We start from the raw sequence: 15206 nt of genomic DNA on the forward strand, positions 1-15206 counted from the left end.
ACGTGACCCTTTTGAGGCCAGGACCGGTTCACCTTCTTCCAAATGTCCACACAATGAAATAGTGCGGCATGTAAAACCCAAGTTTTCTTTATTATTGGGCAAAAAATATACAATATTTTTTAATCTAAATGTTTCATGTAAAGTAATCACAATTTTACCGTGCCAAATCGTCCACATAAGTGTACTAATAAAACAACAAAACTAGTTGGTATTTTTTTGTGAGTGGATTATAATGCGGATGGATATTTTGGATCTACACTGCGGTGACAACGCGAATTATTTGTCGGGTAAATAAAATACACAATAAAATCAGCTGTACAATAAAATAGACCGTCGAAGAAAATAGAACCTTCGTTTATTTCTGTTGAAATTTGACCAGTTAGTAGCTGAAAATGGACGCCAAAATGTGTTAATTTGGGGACAGGAGTCTTCGCAGACGCTTATGGATAACGCTGATTCACTCAGCTTGTGCATGTGTGGCTCTTTTGGGCAGAAGGTACGTAATTTTCAGTGGTTTTTCTCCGGAGTTTTCAGTTGACAATTTTTTGACAGGAGCAGAGAAATATCTCATTTCATCTGTTGTAACGGTAATCGATAACGGTTGTAAATAGCTGAATATTTTAAGGAAATTCAACAGCACTTTTCTTGTCGTTCATATATTATCAATTCAACGTATTTGGTTGATCAATCTGCCCATTTTTTGTATATTTTGAGTTTGACTTTGGTGTTGGGCGTATCCATTTTTACTCTGTCGGGTATTTTTCATGCCAAGCTAGCTGTGTAGCAGAGCGTACACAATCACAATGAGTCAATGACAAGCCGGTTGCTTTGTTCACACAGAGTTTTTTTTTTGGTGACTGAAGTTACTCCTGAAGTTGTTGCAGCAATTTTATCAGGGTAGTCATAAATGGGTTGGCTTTTTTTGTTATCCTACTTTTTACATACACACAGGTTATCAAAGGGCAGTTTCCAGATCCTGCCACCACTGTTTCATTCATTTTCACTAATTTTTCACTAAATTTTAATTTCGGAAAAGTTTCCGTATGGCGCCACCACTTTTTCATTCGAAATAAAATAATATAGTATCTAATTTACCTGATTGATATATCCCTTTTTGTAAAAATGAGTGAAAAAGTGGTGGCGCCATACGGAAAGTTATCCTTAATTTCATATACTAATTAGGCCTAATTATTTCTTAACTAATATTAATAAAAAAGTTGTGGCAAAATCCGGGAACTAACTTTTTGTTTAATGCTAGGCCTATTAATTATTATATATTAAAAAATAAAATATTGCAATTTGCAGGTTTTGTCAACTTCAGCCTACAATTTACATGAAGAAAACAATTCATGAACCTAAAGCTAAAATTTACAATTAATTGTGTAGTGGATTTAGCTTTTTTTAGGAACACAAAATAGTGAATGTTATCACACAAAAGGGTTGAATATTTGCCTATCAACCTAAGCATTTATTAATTAAAATTGATTAATTAATTGCAGGTGCCTGTGGTTGCTGTGTGTGGTTTGGGACTAGTCGGCTCTAGCCATGCTATGTTCCTCGGGGAAGAGGCTTCAGGCCAGCATGCTTTACAACATGCTCTCTGAGTCCCTCGCCAAAGAGCGACAAGTATGGAGGCCCTTTCTTCTCAAACAGCCCATGGAAGAGGTAAATAATATCTGTCATCAATCAGGACTCCTTACAGATTCTCAGTTTTGTGCGGAAGAAAACATTACTGATTGAATGATTGATTGTGACTATTGCATTGTTTATTTCTGTTGAATGTTGATCCCACCGCACAAACTAACCAAATGTATTTGATCTATGTCTGTCTGTTCACATTTTGTTGATGACTTTCTATGTATTTTTTCCTGAAGAGTTGTCTGTAAGCGCCATGGGGCATTAATTATCGATGGATTTGGAGCTACTTATAAATTGTTGCTATTATTATTGTCATAACTTGTCAAATATTTGTATGTGAAATTTTTCCAGATTGATGGTGCACTGATTTGCATCAATTTATCACAAACAAGTATTTTTATTGTGTGCAGTTGTTTGCCTTTAAAAATGTGAATATTGTGATGTATTTATATTCGAATGATGCGTTATGTTTGATTGAATAATATTTTATCATATTCTGAAAGTCTGTAAAAAATGTTTGTTTAAAAAAAAATGTGATTACATGATCAGCCTTGTATTCAAGTTTTCATGTAGACAGCTTGATTTAATATTTCATTAATTTACATATATGACAGTATCTCCAGACTAAAACTCCCAGACTACACAAACAATGTCCAGCGAAGGCCAAAAGAATATAATGCTCAGCCCTCACCTAATCAGTCGATTATGATAACTCAAAAATCCTTCATTTAGCTTTGTGATAGTGCCATTTGGATTATCACTGAGTTGCTTCAAATGTGACGTGATTATTTCATTTGTAGATCTGATTTCACTTACAGTTTCAAATTGCTGTGAGACTCTCAAACAATAAAAGAATATGAGGTTCTGTTGTCTGGGAATTACCAGTTTGGTTTTAAACTTGTTGGGATTATTTTACTCTCGTATTGACCCCTTGCATGTAGGTTGCGCAGCGCGCTTACACGCGCATTTCATGTCCCCTATTTTGGGAGGCAAAGAAATTTACCCCAAATAAGGTAGAAATGGCGTATATTGCGAAGTTGTGTACCGCATCTGCAAGGGGTTACTTATTAATCTGTGAGTTATTTAACAAAATAAAATAACAATAGTTTGAAGATTTTATTTCTCACTAACTTTCCAAATTTGTCCCGAAATGTTTTAATTTAAAGGAACATGAAATCCAGCCCAGCCATAGAGATGAGGCAGTGAAGTGGATCCTAGAATGGAACCAGAAATTCAAATACTGCCCTGAAACTTTTATGCAGAGTGCTGAACTACTGGACAGGTTCCTTATGGCTGTTAAGGTGAGGTTCCCCAATTCAAACAATTAGACAGTATCAAATTAGCTACAGGCCTTGAATTAGGTTCCAGGCCTGTATGCTTCGTTTTTGAAAGGGCAAGGGGCACCAAGGCATTTTCTTCTTGGTAAAGGGCACCCTATGATGAAATTGCAAATTTGTACTGGAGCATTTCAAGGGCACCAAGGCAATGACCAGGGGACACGGAGGCAATCGCCTTTGTTGCCTCTAAGCTTGGGCGATATCACGATATTATCGAATATCGCGATATTAATTTGGAAACGATTTCGATATCGGATGGATTTGGTTTTAATCGAAATATTGATATATTGCGATATATTGCGATAGTCGCAATAATCGCGATATATCGCAATATCGATTAAATATCGCAATGTATTTGCTAGCTGAGACATCTTGCACCCCATAGGTTTGGAGTAAAACCAGAAGAATAGGTCATGAGAACACCTCTCTTAAGCTATGACTGTCTCTTCTACAACTTTCACTTTGAGTTTGAAGACTGATGATGTCAAATTTAATTAATCGCGATTATATCGAATATCGCGATATATTGTTGGCGATATATCGTGAATAAAATAAATCGATATCGCCCAAGCTTAGTTGCCTCCGTGAAGTATCAGGCCTGAGGTTCATGAAAGGGCACAACAATGTTCCTCTGGTAAGGGGCACTCAATGTATGAGTGAAAATGTAAACTTGTATCGGAACTTTGCTAAGAGCATCGCAGCAAAGCACAGGGCGCATCTGCAATTTCTGTGGGTTACTTTGAGGCTGGGTTGAATACTATTCAGAATGGTATTGAAACAAGGAGTGGTGCCAGACATGCAAATTTAACTTGCAAGTGGCTAATTTTTAGGTGAGTGACTGTTTGTTTTGTCAAAATGAGAAATTGACAATCCTAAAGACTAATACTAATGTTAGATATTTGGCAGGATTATGGTTTTTAATCTTTGGAAATTAAATGGGTGTACATGATGCAATTCAATTAATTTTGCTGTAAGTATTCTAGAAATGCAAGCATGATGCAAGAGCATTTTGTAAACAACTGAACCAGCTTGCGTGCAGATTTGAGGGGCGGATTGGAACTTGTTCTTCTGCTTATATTGAGTGCACAATTGTGGAACGAATTATTGCAGCTACATGTATTTAACCACAGCATTTACGTTAGTCATGGGGCAAGGTCAAATGTTTGATTCTATTCAGAGCAGCCTATATATATGTGGGCCAGGTCAAACACCCTGGAGGGCTCAAAGTTTGTTCAGTGAACCTGTCAATGGATGAACTTTGAGTGTTGCTGTTATCAGTGCAAACAAGATAAGCTTCAAACCACTGCAAGTGTCAGTGGGGATTTTGGGAGTGTCTAACCATAGAGTAAGGTCTAATGGCAATGGGGAAATATATATTGGAGGGAATTTTTTGAAACGTTGTGCAATGATGGTGGGGATTTATGTTCTTTGGATTGAGCATTCCAGATAGTTCCATCCATTTTCACCTAAAGTTATAGTGACTGACAAAAAGTGACTGCAATAATTACAAAAGAAAATTCTATTCTTTGAATACAATCCATTTTTAAACTGCGTCACAAAGTTTGTTCCACTTATTTCCTGGAATGACGGAACATCAGACTTTCGCTGTCTTTACCTGTACAGTATTTTAGTGGTTTGCAAACGTTATGGTAGTAAAGTGGTTTCCTGGATTTTTGGATTTTTGTCGTAAACAATTATCCTGTTTTTTTGTTCATTGGAATTTGAGAAACCAATTTCCTTCATGGTTGCTTTTTGGACAGGGAAGTATCAGAGACAATCTGATCAATACAGAAAAGGGTGGTAGAGTCTCAGTTTTCAGACAGTTTTCTTTAAAAATTAACCTTTAAAATGGAATAACTGCCGTTTTCTGTAGGTAACAAAATCCTGCTTTTTGATTTACTTCAAAAACTTGACATGTCAACATTTCACCAGCCCTCAAATTGTTAGTCCCTTTGTCAGCAGTGACTGTCACTCTGATCATTGGAGCCAAGGGTCTCAAGATAACATTGAAAGGTTTCTGACTACAATGGACATGCTTGCTCTGTGGTTTACAAGCACAATGTACATGTACATGTACCAAATACATGTCTGCACATGCACTCCCTGAATGCACAGTGCTGTGGCCTGTATGTTCATGTACATGTACATCACATGCACATTGTTGCGAAAGATAAAGAAAAGAGTGTTTCATAAGTGCAGGCAGTGCACAGTGCATTCATTATGCCTGCAGTACTCGCTGACAATCTTTGTGCATGGTTTCATGATTGCGTTGTTGATCAATATTCATTTCCGCTCAGCAGCTGTTGTGGGTTTGAGAGCATTACATTATTATAAAATACCATCTGAAAAAGATATTTAGAAAGCTGGAACAATTATTGTTAATTGAAAATTGAAAGTTACACAGGAATATCCAATTTCATCATTCCATCTATAATTACACATTTTATGATTGATGAACGCTTTCAACTGTGGGACAAATATCTTTTTCTTGTATTTTTTTTTTTTTTTTTAAGAACTGTATTACCGGAGTATCAAATTCAACAATGATTACATTGACATAAGATGTCATTGCACAATGCTGCCAAATAGGCCTATTGAAAGATAGTAAAATTGTTTAGTTTTTATAGAAATAGAATACATGTAGTTCAACAGGACTAATGTATTTCATCCATTTTGTACATCAAGCTTCAACGGCTCTTGATATGATTTCAGATGAAGACATCGAATAAAAAGGTCACTGCCTCTGGTTACTTGATGGTCCCTACTTTTGCTCTGTGACCACCCGCCGATTTCAAGAAACGCTAGGATTAATCCTATCTCGAGTTAGGACGAGTAACTAGTCCTCACTCAAGACACGTGCCTCGTCATAAGTCTTAAGATTAATTCTAAGTTAAAAAGAGTTTGGTGAAATCGAAGGCAGACACTTTTTGTTCAGCTAAATTAAAGGAACATAGTGTTTGATTTTGTTAAGAGTGAAGACAGACCTTGTAAAATCATTCAAGAGAGTGAATGATTCATTTTTATTAATTGCTGTGTCTTTTTATTCAACAGGCAAAACCCAAGTACTTAAGATGTATTGCCTTCAGTTGTTTCTTCCTGGGTGCCAAGCTTAGAGAAGAGGATGAGGTAAACTTAAAATAAATTAATTTGACAGCTCTGGGGTCGATTTCACTAACGCGTTTTGGTCATCGCAAACGCCGAAATCAATCGCTAAATCTAAAATCCATCGCAACTTAGCGATGGATTTTTAGCCGACGATTTCACTAAAACTTAACGATGAATATACTCGTCGCAAAGTTTTATTTAGTGATGACAATCTTGCGATGACATGTAAGTGGTCGCAAAGTAAAAGTTCATCGCAAACTTATGATACATCGCGCCATTATGTGCTTATAATTATAGCGGTGTACGTTTTGACGTATAAATTGCCCGTGATTTAGAGTAAAATGAGTGGCGCTACATTTTTTTAGTCTTGCGGTCTTTTACCTGGTAGACTCAGATTGCCGATGACAACTATCAGCGACACAACTGCAGCAAAGAGCCCCTTAATATCGGTAAAAAGGAGATAGTATATGGGTTCGAATATTTTAACCATCATTTTTAGAAAAATGTGTAATGTATTGGCAAATTGACAGTGTGAAGCTATATTATTAGACAGATATGTCAGAACTTTCATCAACCCCACCGTAACAACAGATTTACGAAAACTGTTTATTAAAATCTAAAATTATAATAGAGGCCATAGGCCTATAAATGCTTTAACCCTTTGTAAATGAATGCCTAAACATCGTCCACAATAGTTCGTAGGCACCAACATGACAACGACTTACATATAAACTGCACAATGCCATTTCATTTCGAGCGACGACCGACGATTTTGTTGCGGGATGTCAAAGGTCACTACTATTAGCCTCGTACAAAAACTTTGTTCCCCTTTTAACGTCATCGCAATTGCAATGACTTTAGTGAAACGCAGAATTAGCAACATCGCAATTGCGATGGATTTGAGGTTTGCGATCTCATCGCAAGTGTGTTAGCAATGATCGCAAACATAGACGTTAGTAAAATCGGCCCCAGGGGTGGTTTTCACAAAGAGTTAAGACTAGTCTTATCTCGAGTTGGGACGAGTTACTGGTCCTAACTTAGGACTAAATATTGTATTTAAATAGATACCTTTTTAAAATAAAAACTAAATGTAATATAAATAATTTCAATATTGGTAAAAAATTGTTTGTGCATAACAAGTGTGATTGAGACACTTTTACAATTACTTTTACAACTTGGTATCTACCCACACAAAAAACCAATCCATTACAAATAAATATGGATTCAATGATGCATGTCAGAGCATTAAAGATTAAGCGGAATTAATTTTAGTTTTTCATTTTAAATTTCTAGAGGTATTAGATATTTTGTACCCGTATTTGACCATAAAATTAAATTGACTGTAAAGTCAAAAGCATGAAATTATCTCCAGTCCAACGAAACATCTGCCACATAGAATTAATATTTTCCATTCACGTACATTACTGCCATAAGTTAAATTATACTCTTGTAATATAACAAGCGCATGATAAGTGCGTCATGAAAGATAAAAGGAAATGGCAAATTTAAAATAGCTTGTTTTTCCTACTCTATGACATGAACTTCCGCTCTTGCAAATTGATCTATCTATTGCATGGTAGATCTTACCATCTAAGTAACAAGTTAGCGATGTAGATGTCTTCACCCAAGTCAAAACTAATTTACATACGCGTAGTCCTGTGTCATTGTATAAGTTGCACCCCTCTCAAGCCACTTAAGGTCTCATATTATAGTCTATTCTGTATTAGCTAAATGTCGTACCTACTCACACTATACCTGTAATGTTTATGTTTCATTTCAGATACATTTATTTCATGTCAACATCAATCAAAACTTGTTAGTCCATTTATGTTTTTGTTTGTCTGGGCATACCGACCACTAGGCCTGGGCGAATTATTCGAATATCCGGTTAATGGCGAATAGGTTTTCCTATCCGTAACCGCGAATGCCTTTTTTTTCTTAACCGGATATCCGCATAGGGCGCGAATAGCTATTTATAAACTGGATAGTTCTGTACAACCAAGTAACCGGATATTCTTTAATATCCGAATATCCGCGGACTTCGGGCGACAACTGATATGAATGTTTTGTCTGAATCCTTATGAAACTTCTATTAGGACAGCATAAAACAGCATAAATTAAGTATTTAACTATGCTCACCTCCGTGAAGAGTGACATTTCTGACGTATTTTGTTCAAAGATTACAAAAGTTTCCTTCACGTAGAGTCAATCACGATCAAAAGAAAAAGCAAATCGCCATCTTTAAATTAGATCCGGTCATTTTTATGAATGAACCGAGTGACTAGAACTAATATCAATCCGGGTAATTTCGGATAGTTGGCCAGCGGTATCCGAATAACAAAATTTCACTATTCGCCCAGCACTTCCGACCACCAGCTTCAGCTTTTCTGGTTATGCCCATAATTTCCAATTCTCATCTTACTGTTCTTTGTTATTTTGTTACTTTTATTCTCTGTTTAAAATAAATGTTTTGAAATGAAAATTACTTTATTCTCTCTCTGTAATTACTCAGGATGTGCCCGCCACCGAGGATCTTGTCCAGGAGAGCGGTTGCAGTTTCTCTGTAGCTGAGGTTCTGCGAATGGAGCTCATTGTTCTAGATAAGCTCAAGTGGGACCTGACCACGATCACCTCCTTGGAATTTCTGCAGATGGTAAGATAGCTCAGGAGTTTAACTTAGGCAGGCCTGGAATTACATGGAGGCCATGGCCTCTGTTGCCCCTGGTCTTGGCCTTGGTGTAGGGCCACTGATTTTCCGCGATCGCGGAAAACGGACGGAATTCGCGGAATCCGCCCTTTGAAACGGAAAACGGGATTTCAGAAAATTTGATTTTTTTTTTTTTTTTTTTTTTCTTGACGCCAAAACTATTGAAATTGCATTCTTTATTAAGATTCTTTTTGTTAAACTAAAAAGGCATCAGAAATCAGACCATTAAAAAGTACGAGATCGTAACCGTGGATCATTCTGTTCTACTTCACACCATCCTCAATGTTTACACACATGATGTACACACGTTGTTAACATGGTTAAGCGAAGGGCATTATTCGCGGCAAACATTTTTTGTTCACCCAAATTGCATTTTCTCCCTCTCTTTTACCAACAATAATACACAAACTAGCTTACCTATGATCTATAAGAACACATACAATGTTTTTTCATCTCGGAAAGGTCTAAAATAAAACCGTAAACTGTCAACATTCTGTCGCCAAAGCGAAAACAAAATGGCTGACATTTTGTTTGTGGATGGAGAATGGTCACGTCCATAGACTTGTTCCCAAGTCTTTGATCATGCTGAAACAGCGCCCTCTTGTGGATACACTCCTGTCATTAGCCTACAATGTGGCTGATACAGAGAATCAACTGCAGTTTTAGACTTGGAATCAAGTCTATCACATCATGTGCATTGATACTGCAGTCACAGTGCAACCTTTTTAGAACAGCAGTATACAAAATAATCCACAATTATAAAAAAAAGTATTTTTTTGAAATTCGTCAGTTCAAATGAACATTTTACGAAGTCAACAGTGCAACTTATCTCAAATTGATTTTTATAAGTGTGTCCCTGGGTATTAAACAACCTTTTATCTAATTAAAAAAACATGAAACGGAATTTTTTGTGCCTGAAACGGAATTCATGTTTTTGCCAAACGGAATTTGCACTTTTCTGAAACGGAAAATCAGTGGCCCTATTGGTGCCCCTTCAAAAGTTCCCCATTCACTTTATGATTTCCCTATGGTAGTGCCCATTGTAAAATGAAAATGGCCCTTGAAATTCCAGGCCTGACAGAAAAAATAACAGGGTGTGATACAAATGATAAAACTATTTTTATTTTATACACGCTGCATTGTAATTCACATTTTGATGTGTACATCTTTCTCCCTTTTGATTGCATTTGTATATTAATTAAAATAAATTGTTTTCACTCGTAGTCGAGGCCAAAGTCACCAATTCAAATTAAGAAGTTAGGAGATTGGACTTCTAAATGGAAGCGATGAACTCACATAAATTAACATACTTTACCCCCTTTTTGCATTTTCAGTTCCACGCCATGCTGTTGACCCAGTTCCCGAAGCTTCTGTCTCCCCTGGGTCACATGACACCATCGCGTCACCTGTCCATCCTGACGGGACGTCTCAGTCAGTGCCTAACCAATCACAAGCTGGCGACGTTCCACCCGTCCGCTTTGGCGCTGGGCCTGCTCAGCCTAGAGCTGGAGACTGTCAGTCGGGACTGGTTGACGCTGTCCATGATGTTTCAACGTCTTATTGGTGTAAGTATCTCTCGTAATAGAAAAGAAGCGATGGATTATTATGCTTCAGATACTCTGATTTTTGTTTGCCTTTAGAAAAGTCAGAATTTTGTTTTCTTTTATAGCCTACACCATGCCCTTGTACTCAGTTACGTGACTAACAAACTGCTGCGTGTACTTGATAAAATGTACTCATTATTTTCCAAGGTACAAATGCAGTTGATGCTTTCAAACGCAATCTTAGAACTTGTTGTTTTAATTGCTTATGTTGTTTTTTGTTTTGTTTGTGAAGTGCAATTATAATTTTTTGAATTGCGCTATATACTATAAGCTGTGGTGGTTCTGAGAAGAACCAGTGGTTTAACCAGGTATAATATAATATAGCCCTATTATAAAAACCAGTTGTTTAACCAGGTATAATATAATAATAATAGCTCTATTATAAAAACCAGTTGTTTAACCAGGTATAATATAATAATAATAGCTCTATTGTTATTACATGTATATCATACCTGGTTAGTCCACTGGTTCTTCTCAGAACCACCACAGCTCATAGAGAGTTTGTTTTTATGGTGAACCTTACTTGATTGTTTTGTTAACAATGTTTGCTTCCTGCTTACAGGTATTGAGAAGGGCGCTTTTAATTAGGCCTAGCATAGTTGAGCCAATTGCCATTCTCTGATTTTTGTTCCCAACTTAAAACAGGGAATCTACCAAAAAATTACATTACATGCTTAAAAAGTAGTGTTTGTTATGTCTTTATCAAACATAAGGCTTATCTTAACCTCATAAATGCGTTTATAACTCGTACCTAGTTTGTTAACCTTGTATCAGAGGTCCATGTTCTTAGAGCCTCTTTAGCTTAAGTTTCTGCTAAGCAAAATTAAGCAGGTGTCGGTTGCAAACGGTTCATATGACATTATTTTGGCTGATGACATTTTTTTGTTTGGCAAATTTGTGTGCCTCAGTAGCTTTATTACATTGGGGTCTCTAAAAATGGGATGATGTGAATTAAAATTTGACCCTAACTAGTTTCAATTTGTTTTCCTTGTCAGCTTTTACATGTGTTATGTTTTTGACTCTACATGACCCCTTGAACCTTGACTTTGACTTATTAACATTTTGTATCCACAGGTGAATAATCAGCAGCTTATTCGATGTCGTGAGTTAATTACCAGCACTCTAATGGGCCATCCTAGCTTCAATGCCGTCTACATTGTCGCCCACCCCAATCCCCACGGCAGCCACGACCAGGCCAGCACCACAGGTCATCAATACATCGACGACCCCAAGCTAGCCAAGCACAAGAATCAGATAGAGGAAGATGAAGATATCTACGCCAGTATCAAGCGTCTGTATAACGAAGACTCCGGTGCGGAGGGGTTCCCCGCATCGGTCACTCCCCACCCAAAGGGGGCGCTGTCCCAACCCCAGGGGCAGCTGTTGCCATCCTTGGGATCCACCTGTTCATCACAGATGATGAATGATCCTGAGGAGACGATGTCGTCCCCATGTCCCCCTCTCCAGTCCATTGAGGTGACTTGAGGACGACTTATTGCCCCCTGTGCCCTCCTTTACAGTCCATTGAGGTTGCATAGTAGCGTTCTGGTATGTTGTGTACAGTAGTTTACCAGGTTGGATTGGGAATGTTTTTTAATTGTTACTCTGTGATTTGGGTTGACTAAAGATAGCATTCAGATTGCACTTATGCGTCAACATATCAACACATTTGGAAAGTTAAATCAAAGAGATGTGTTTTTAAATGTTCAAGGCGTGTCTGATATAAACTGTGAACAGTTTCATTGGACATAATGTGATCATTTGTATCATTTTTAATCAAAATTTTTAGACAGAATTTCCAGAGAGATACTGAAATTTGAATTTGATAGTTATTTCAGTTTGATTTTGTTCAATCTCTGATACTAATGTTTGTTTTTTCACGACTGCAAATGTTTATGACAACTACATTCAAACTGATCGTCACTGAGCAATTATCTGTATTCCCCACCTACTGTTCGTCCACATATTTTTCTTGTGCATTTTTAACATGGAAGAGGAACTACCATGAAATAATGAATTTCTTCTCCGTTTGAAAATCCAAATGAAAGAAATATATATTAAACAGTTTGACAACTTGAGTAAAAAAACCCACTAACTTTATGTGTAGTTGTAAACTTAGTTTAACAATAACAACCGAGTCAGTCAGTGGCTTAGTAGTTATTGTTTGTGTTCACTAGTATAGGTTTTAATTTATTCGCATGAGAAGCTGGTACAGTGAAGATCACTGCACACAGATTATGATCAAAGAGTTCTTTGGGTTTTTTTTTTTAAGAAGAAAATAATTTATTTTTTATTTTACTTTGAATTGTTTTTTTTTTTTTCAGCAAATGCTTAAATTTATTTTAATAGTTTTGATTTCAAAAATATGAGTTGAGTATTAATTATATGAACAAATTCAATGAATATTCTGAAATCTGTGAGAAACTTGGGTGAGTCTTGCATCCATCTTGGACAGCCAAGGTTGAATTCAAAGAGTTTCAAAATGTGCTTTAAAAAACCAAGGTGAAAGATTTCACTCAAGTATGAATGATATTTTTCATAGTTTGAATGGATTCATTTGCCAAAGGGTTTCTTGGGAGCTTTTGAAATGTTAGATTCTCTGTGAGTTATTTATGCACATTGAAATGCCTCAACACTCATGTGAATCAAATTCATTGAGACTTGGTTTAACGCTAAATGGGAACAAACATCTTGGAATGTTCAAGAAAGATGCAAACCATTTTTTGCTTATTTACAAAGAAGAAACAATAAGCAACAAAAAGGGCCAAGTTTAGACAGGGACTATATCTCGACGAGCAGCCTATATTAACTGGTGCTCATGCTCCTAACATGTGGGTTACCAGGCAATAACAGTTGGTCTCTGGTCGACGAACAGTCCTTGTGCGAACTTGGTCCAGTGTCTCGTCACTTGACATTGTTACAATGATGTAGATACCTGCTGCTAAACTGTTATAAACTAGTAGAGCCATTCCAAACTGTAGCTGTAAGGTTGTTGGACCAGCCTGCAGCAGACTAGACTAAGCCAAATGTCATAAAGTTGGTAAGCACAAAAATTTGCTTAGCACAATTTAAATCATTGCATGGCAGAAAAGAGGTTACCATTTAAAAATGCCAAAATCACATTCACAATGGTGTCCTAAAAGTGTTTTTTTTTTGCAATAGCAAAAAGATGGTTGGTTAGCAAAAAGATGGTTGGTTAACAAAAATTTCTGCTTCTCAGTGATATGAAATTTGCCTCATTGTAAAAGTCATCTTCGTACATGTATAAAGATTAAAAATATTATATTTGATGAATCTAGGTAATCTTGTACAGTTTTTTGCAGTGCACCTGAAGATTTTTAACCAAAGGCTTTATAAAGAATAATATATACTGGAGGTAGTAACTTATTCTTTCATGTGAAGACGAAAGATCGTTAAACGACTTACTTAACCGGTAGTGACATTTTTGTATTGTGTTTATGCATGATGCCTCTTACATTAAGAGTCTGTTTAGGAAAGTTACAATGCAAGTTACACTAGCAGGAGTTTTTTAACTTGACGTTTTAGTTTGCTACTCTTTCCCTTTAGTTTTTTTTTCTGACAGATGAAGAAGTCGGTTAGTTTTATCGAAATGGAAAAAATGGATATCACACAATTTTAACATTTTGAATCAATCACTTTGTGGTTTTAAAAAATTTTAAATACTGTTTTTCATTTTCAGAGAATTTGAGTCTGAATGACTTGTGATACAAATTTGAATTCAAATTCTTTTAACTCTAAATAGGTAATTTTCCTGCAAAGCTTGAAATTAGATCTCATAATTGACTTTTAAAAGTCTACCAAACAGCTCTTTCTTAGATTAATTAGTTCCGTATAATCGTTGTTGTATTTTATGCATGTGTTGTTCATTATTGTCATGGCTTTTGTGTTATTTATTTTTGGTATATTATTTTTGGTGCTTAATGAGCTGTTTTTGGTTTGTGGCTGCTCTCAAGCCGTTCAATCCACAGGCCTGAGCCAAATAATGCCTATGTAAATTATTAAAAAAAAACAACTAGATGTAAGTAAACGTGTACAGAGTAAGACAAAAAAATGTGATATTATTATTATTATTATTATTATTATTATTATTATTATTATTATTTATAAAAATCACTTTGAGAGTGAAAGAAAAAAATATCAAAAGGTATTGAAAAATATGCAACAAAAATGTAAATGTATTCTTACTTGCCAACCAGTAGAGGCACTGTTAATGTTAAAAGCCTTGTAAGGCATTGAGTTTTTCCTTCTAGATGGTCTAGATGTTTTGTACTGATGAGTCGAGGATGATGATGCTTGATAATATTTCTTCTGGGCGAAAAGGCATAGTGTAATGATTGAGTTTTTTTGTAAACTGTTGACAAAAGTTTTAAAGAGGAGTTTTAATGAAGGTCTTGTTTTTTAAATGTTTCCAACTCTGTTTAGTTTTAACTGTTTGTTTAGTTTTAACTGTTAGCGAAAAAAAAACTTTTGCATCTAAAAAAAATGTGAAAGTGTTGTGATCCCATTCAGTATTACACTTTGATCTTCAATAGGAGACTTTCCAACGCTAGGTGGCAGCAGACATACCGGGTAAATTTTTATTGTTTACGTAGTTCTGAACATGCGCATAATTCTGAGAACAATGGATTTACCCGGTAAGTCTGCTGCCCTCTATCGTCCCAGAAAGTCTCCCATTGGTTAACCACCTGTGAAAGTCAAAAGACAAGTCTAAACTTCTGATTAATTACTTGTAAAAAAAAATTGTTGCAGGTTTTAAGGTCTGTTGTAAATGACGTGGTAAATCCAGTTGGTTTT

The 15206-nt window shown here is 36.1% G+C and overlaps 1 protein-coding gene across 1 annotated transcript; it reads left to right on the forward strand.

Moving 5' to 3' along the window:
• Positions 1 to 302: 302 nt before the first annotated feature.
• LOC117293409 (cyclin-I-like) lies at positions 303 to 14425 on the forward strand. Its single transcript, XM_033775730.1, has 7 exons — positions 303 to 496; positions 1500 to 1665; positions 2805 to 2939; positions 6027 to 6101; positions 8593 to 8733; positions 10122 to 10352; positions 11466 to 14425. The coding sequence occupies exons 2-7, from the start codon at positions 1546 to 1548 to the stop codon at positions 11874 to 11876; spliced, it is 1113 nt and encodes a 370-aa protein (XP_033631621.1). The 5' UTR covers positions 303 to 496; positions 1500 to 1545; the 3' UTR covers positions 11877 to 14425.
• The last annotated feature ends 781 nt before the right edge of the window (positions 14426 to 15206 follow it).

The sequence above is a fragment of the Asterias rubens genome, chromosome 8 (genome assembly GCF_902459465.1).
Source record: "Asterias rubens chromosome 8, eAstRub1.3, whole genome shotgun sequence".
Taxonomy (NCBI): Eukaryota; Metazoa; Echinodermata; class Asteroidea; order Forcipulatida; family Asteriidae; genus Asterias; species Asterias rubens.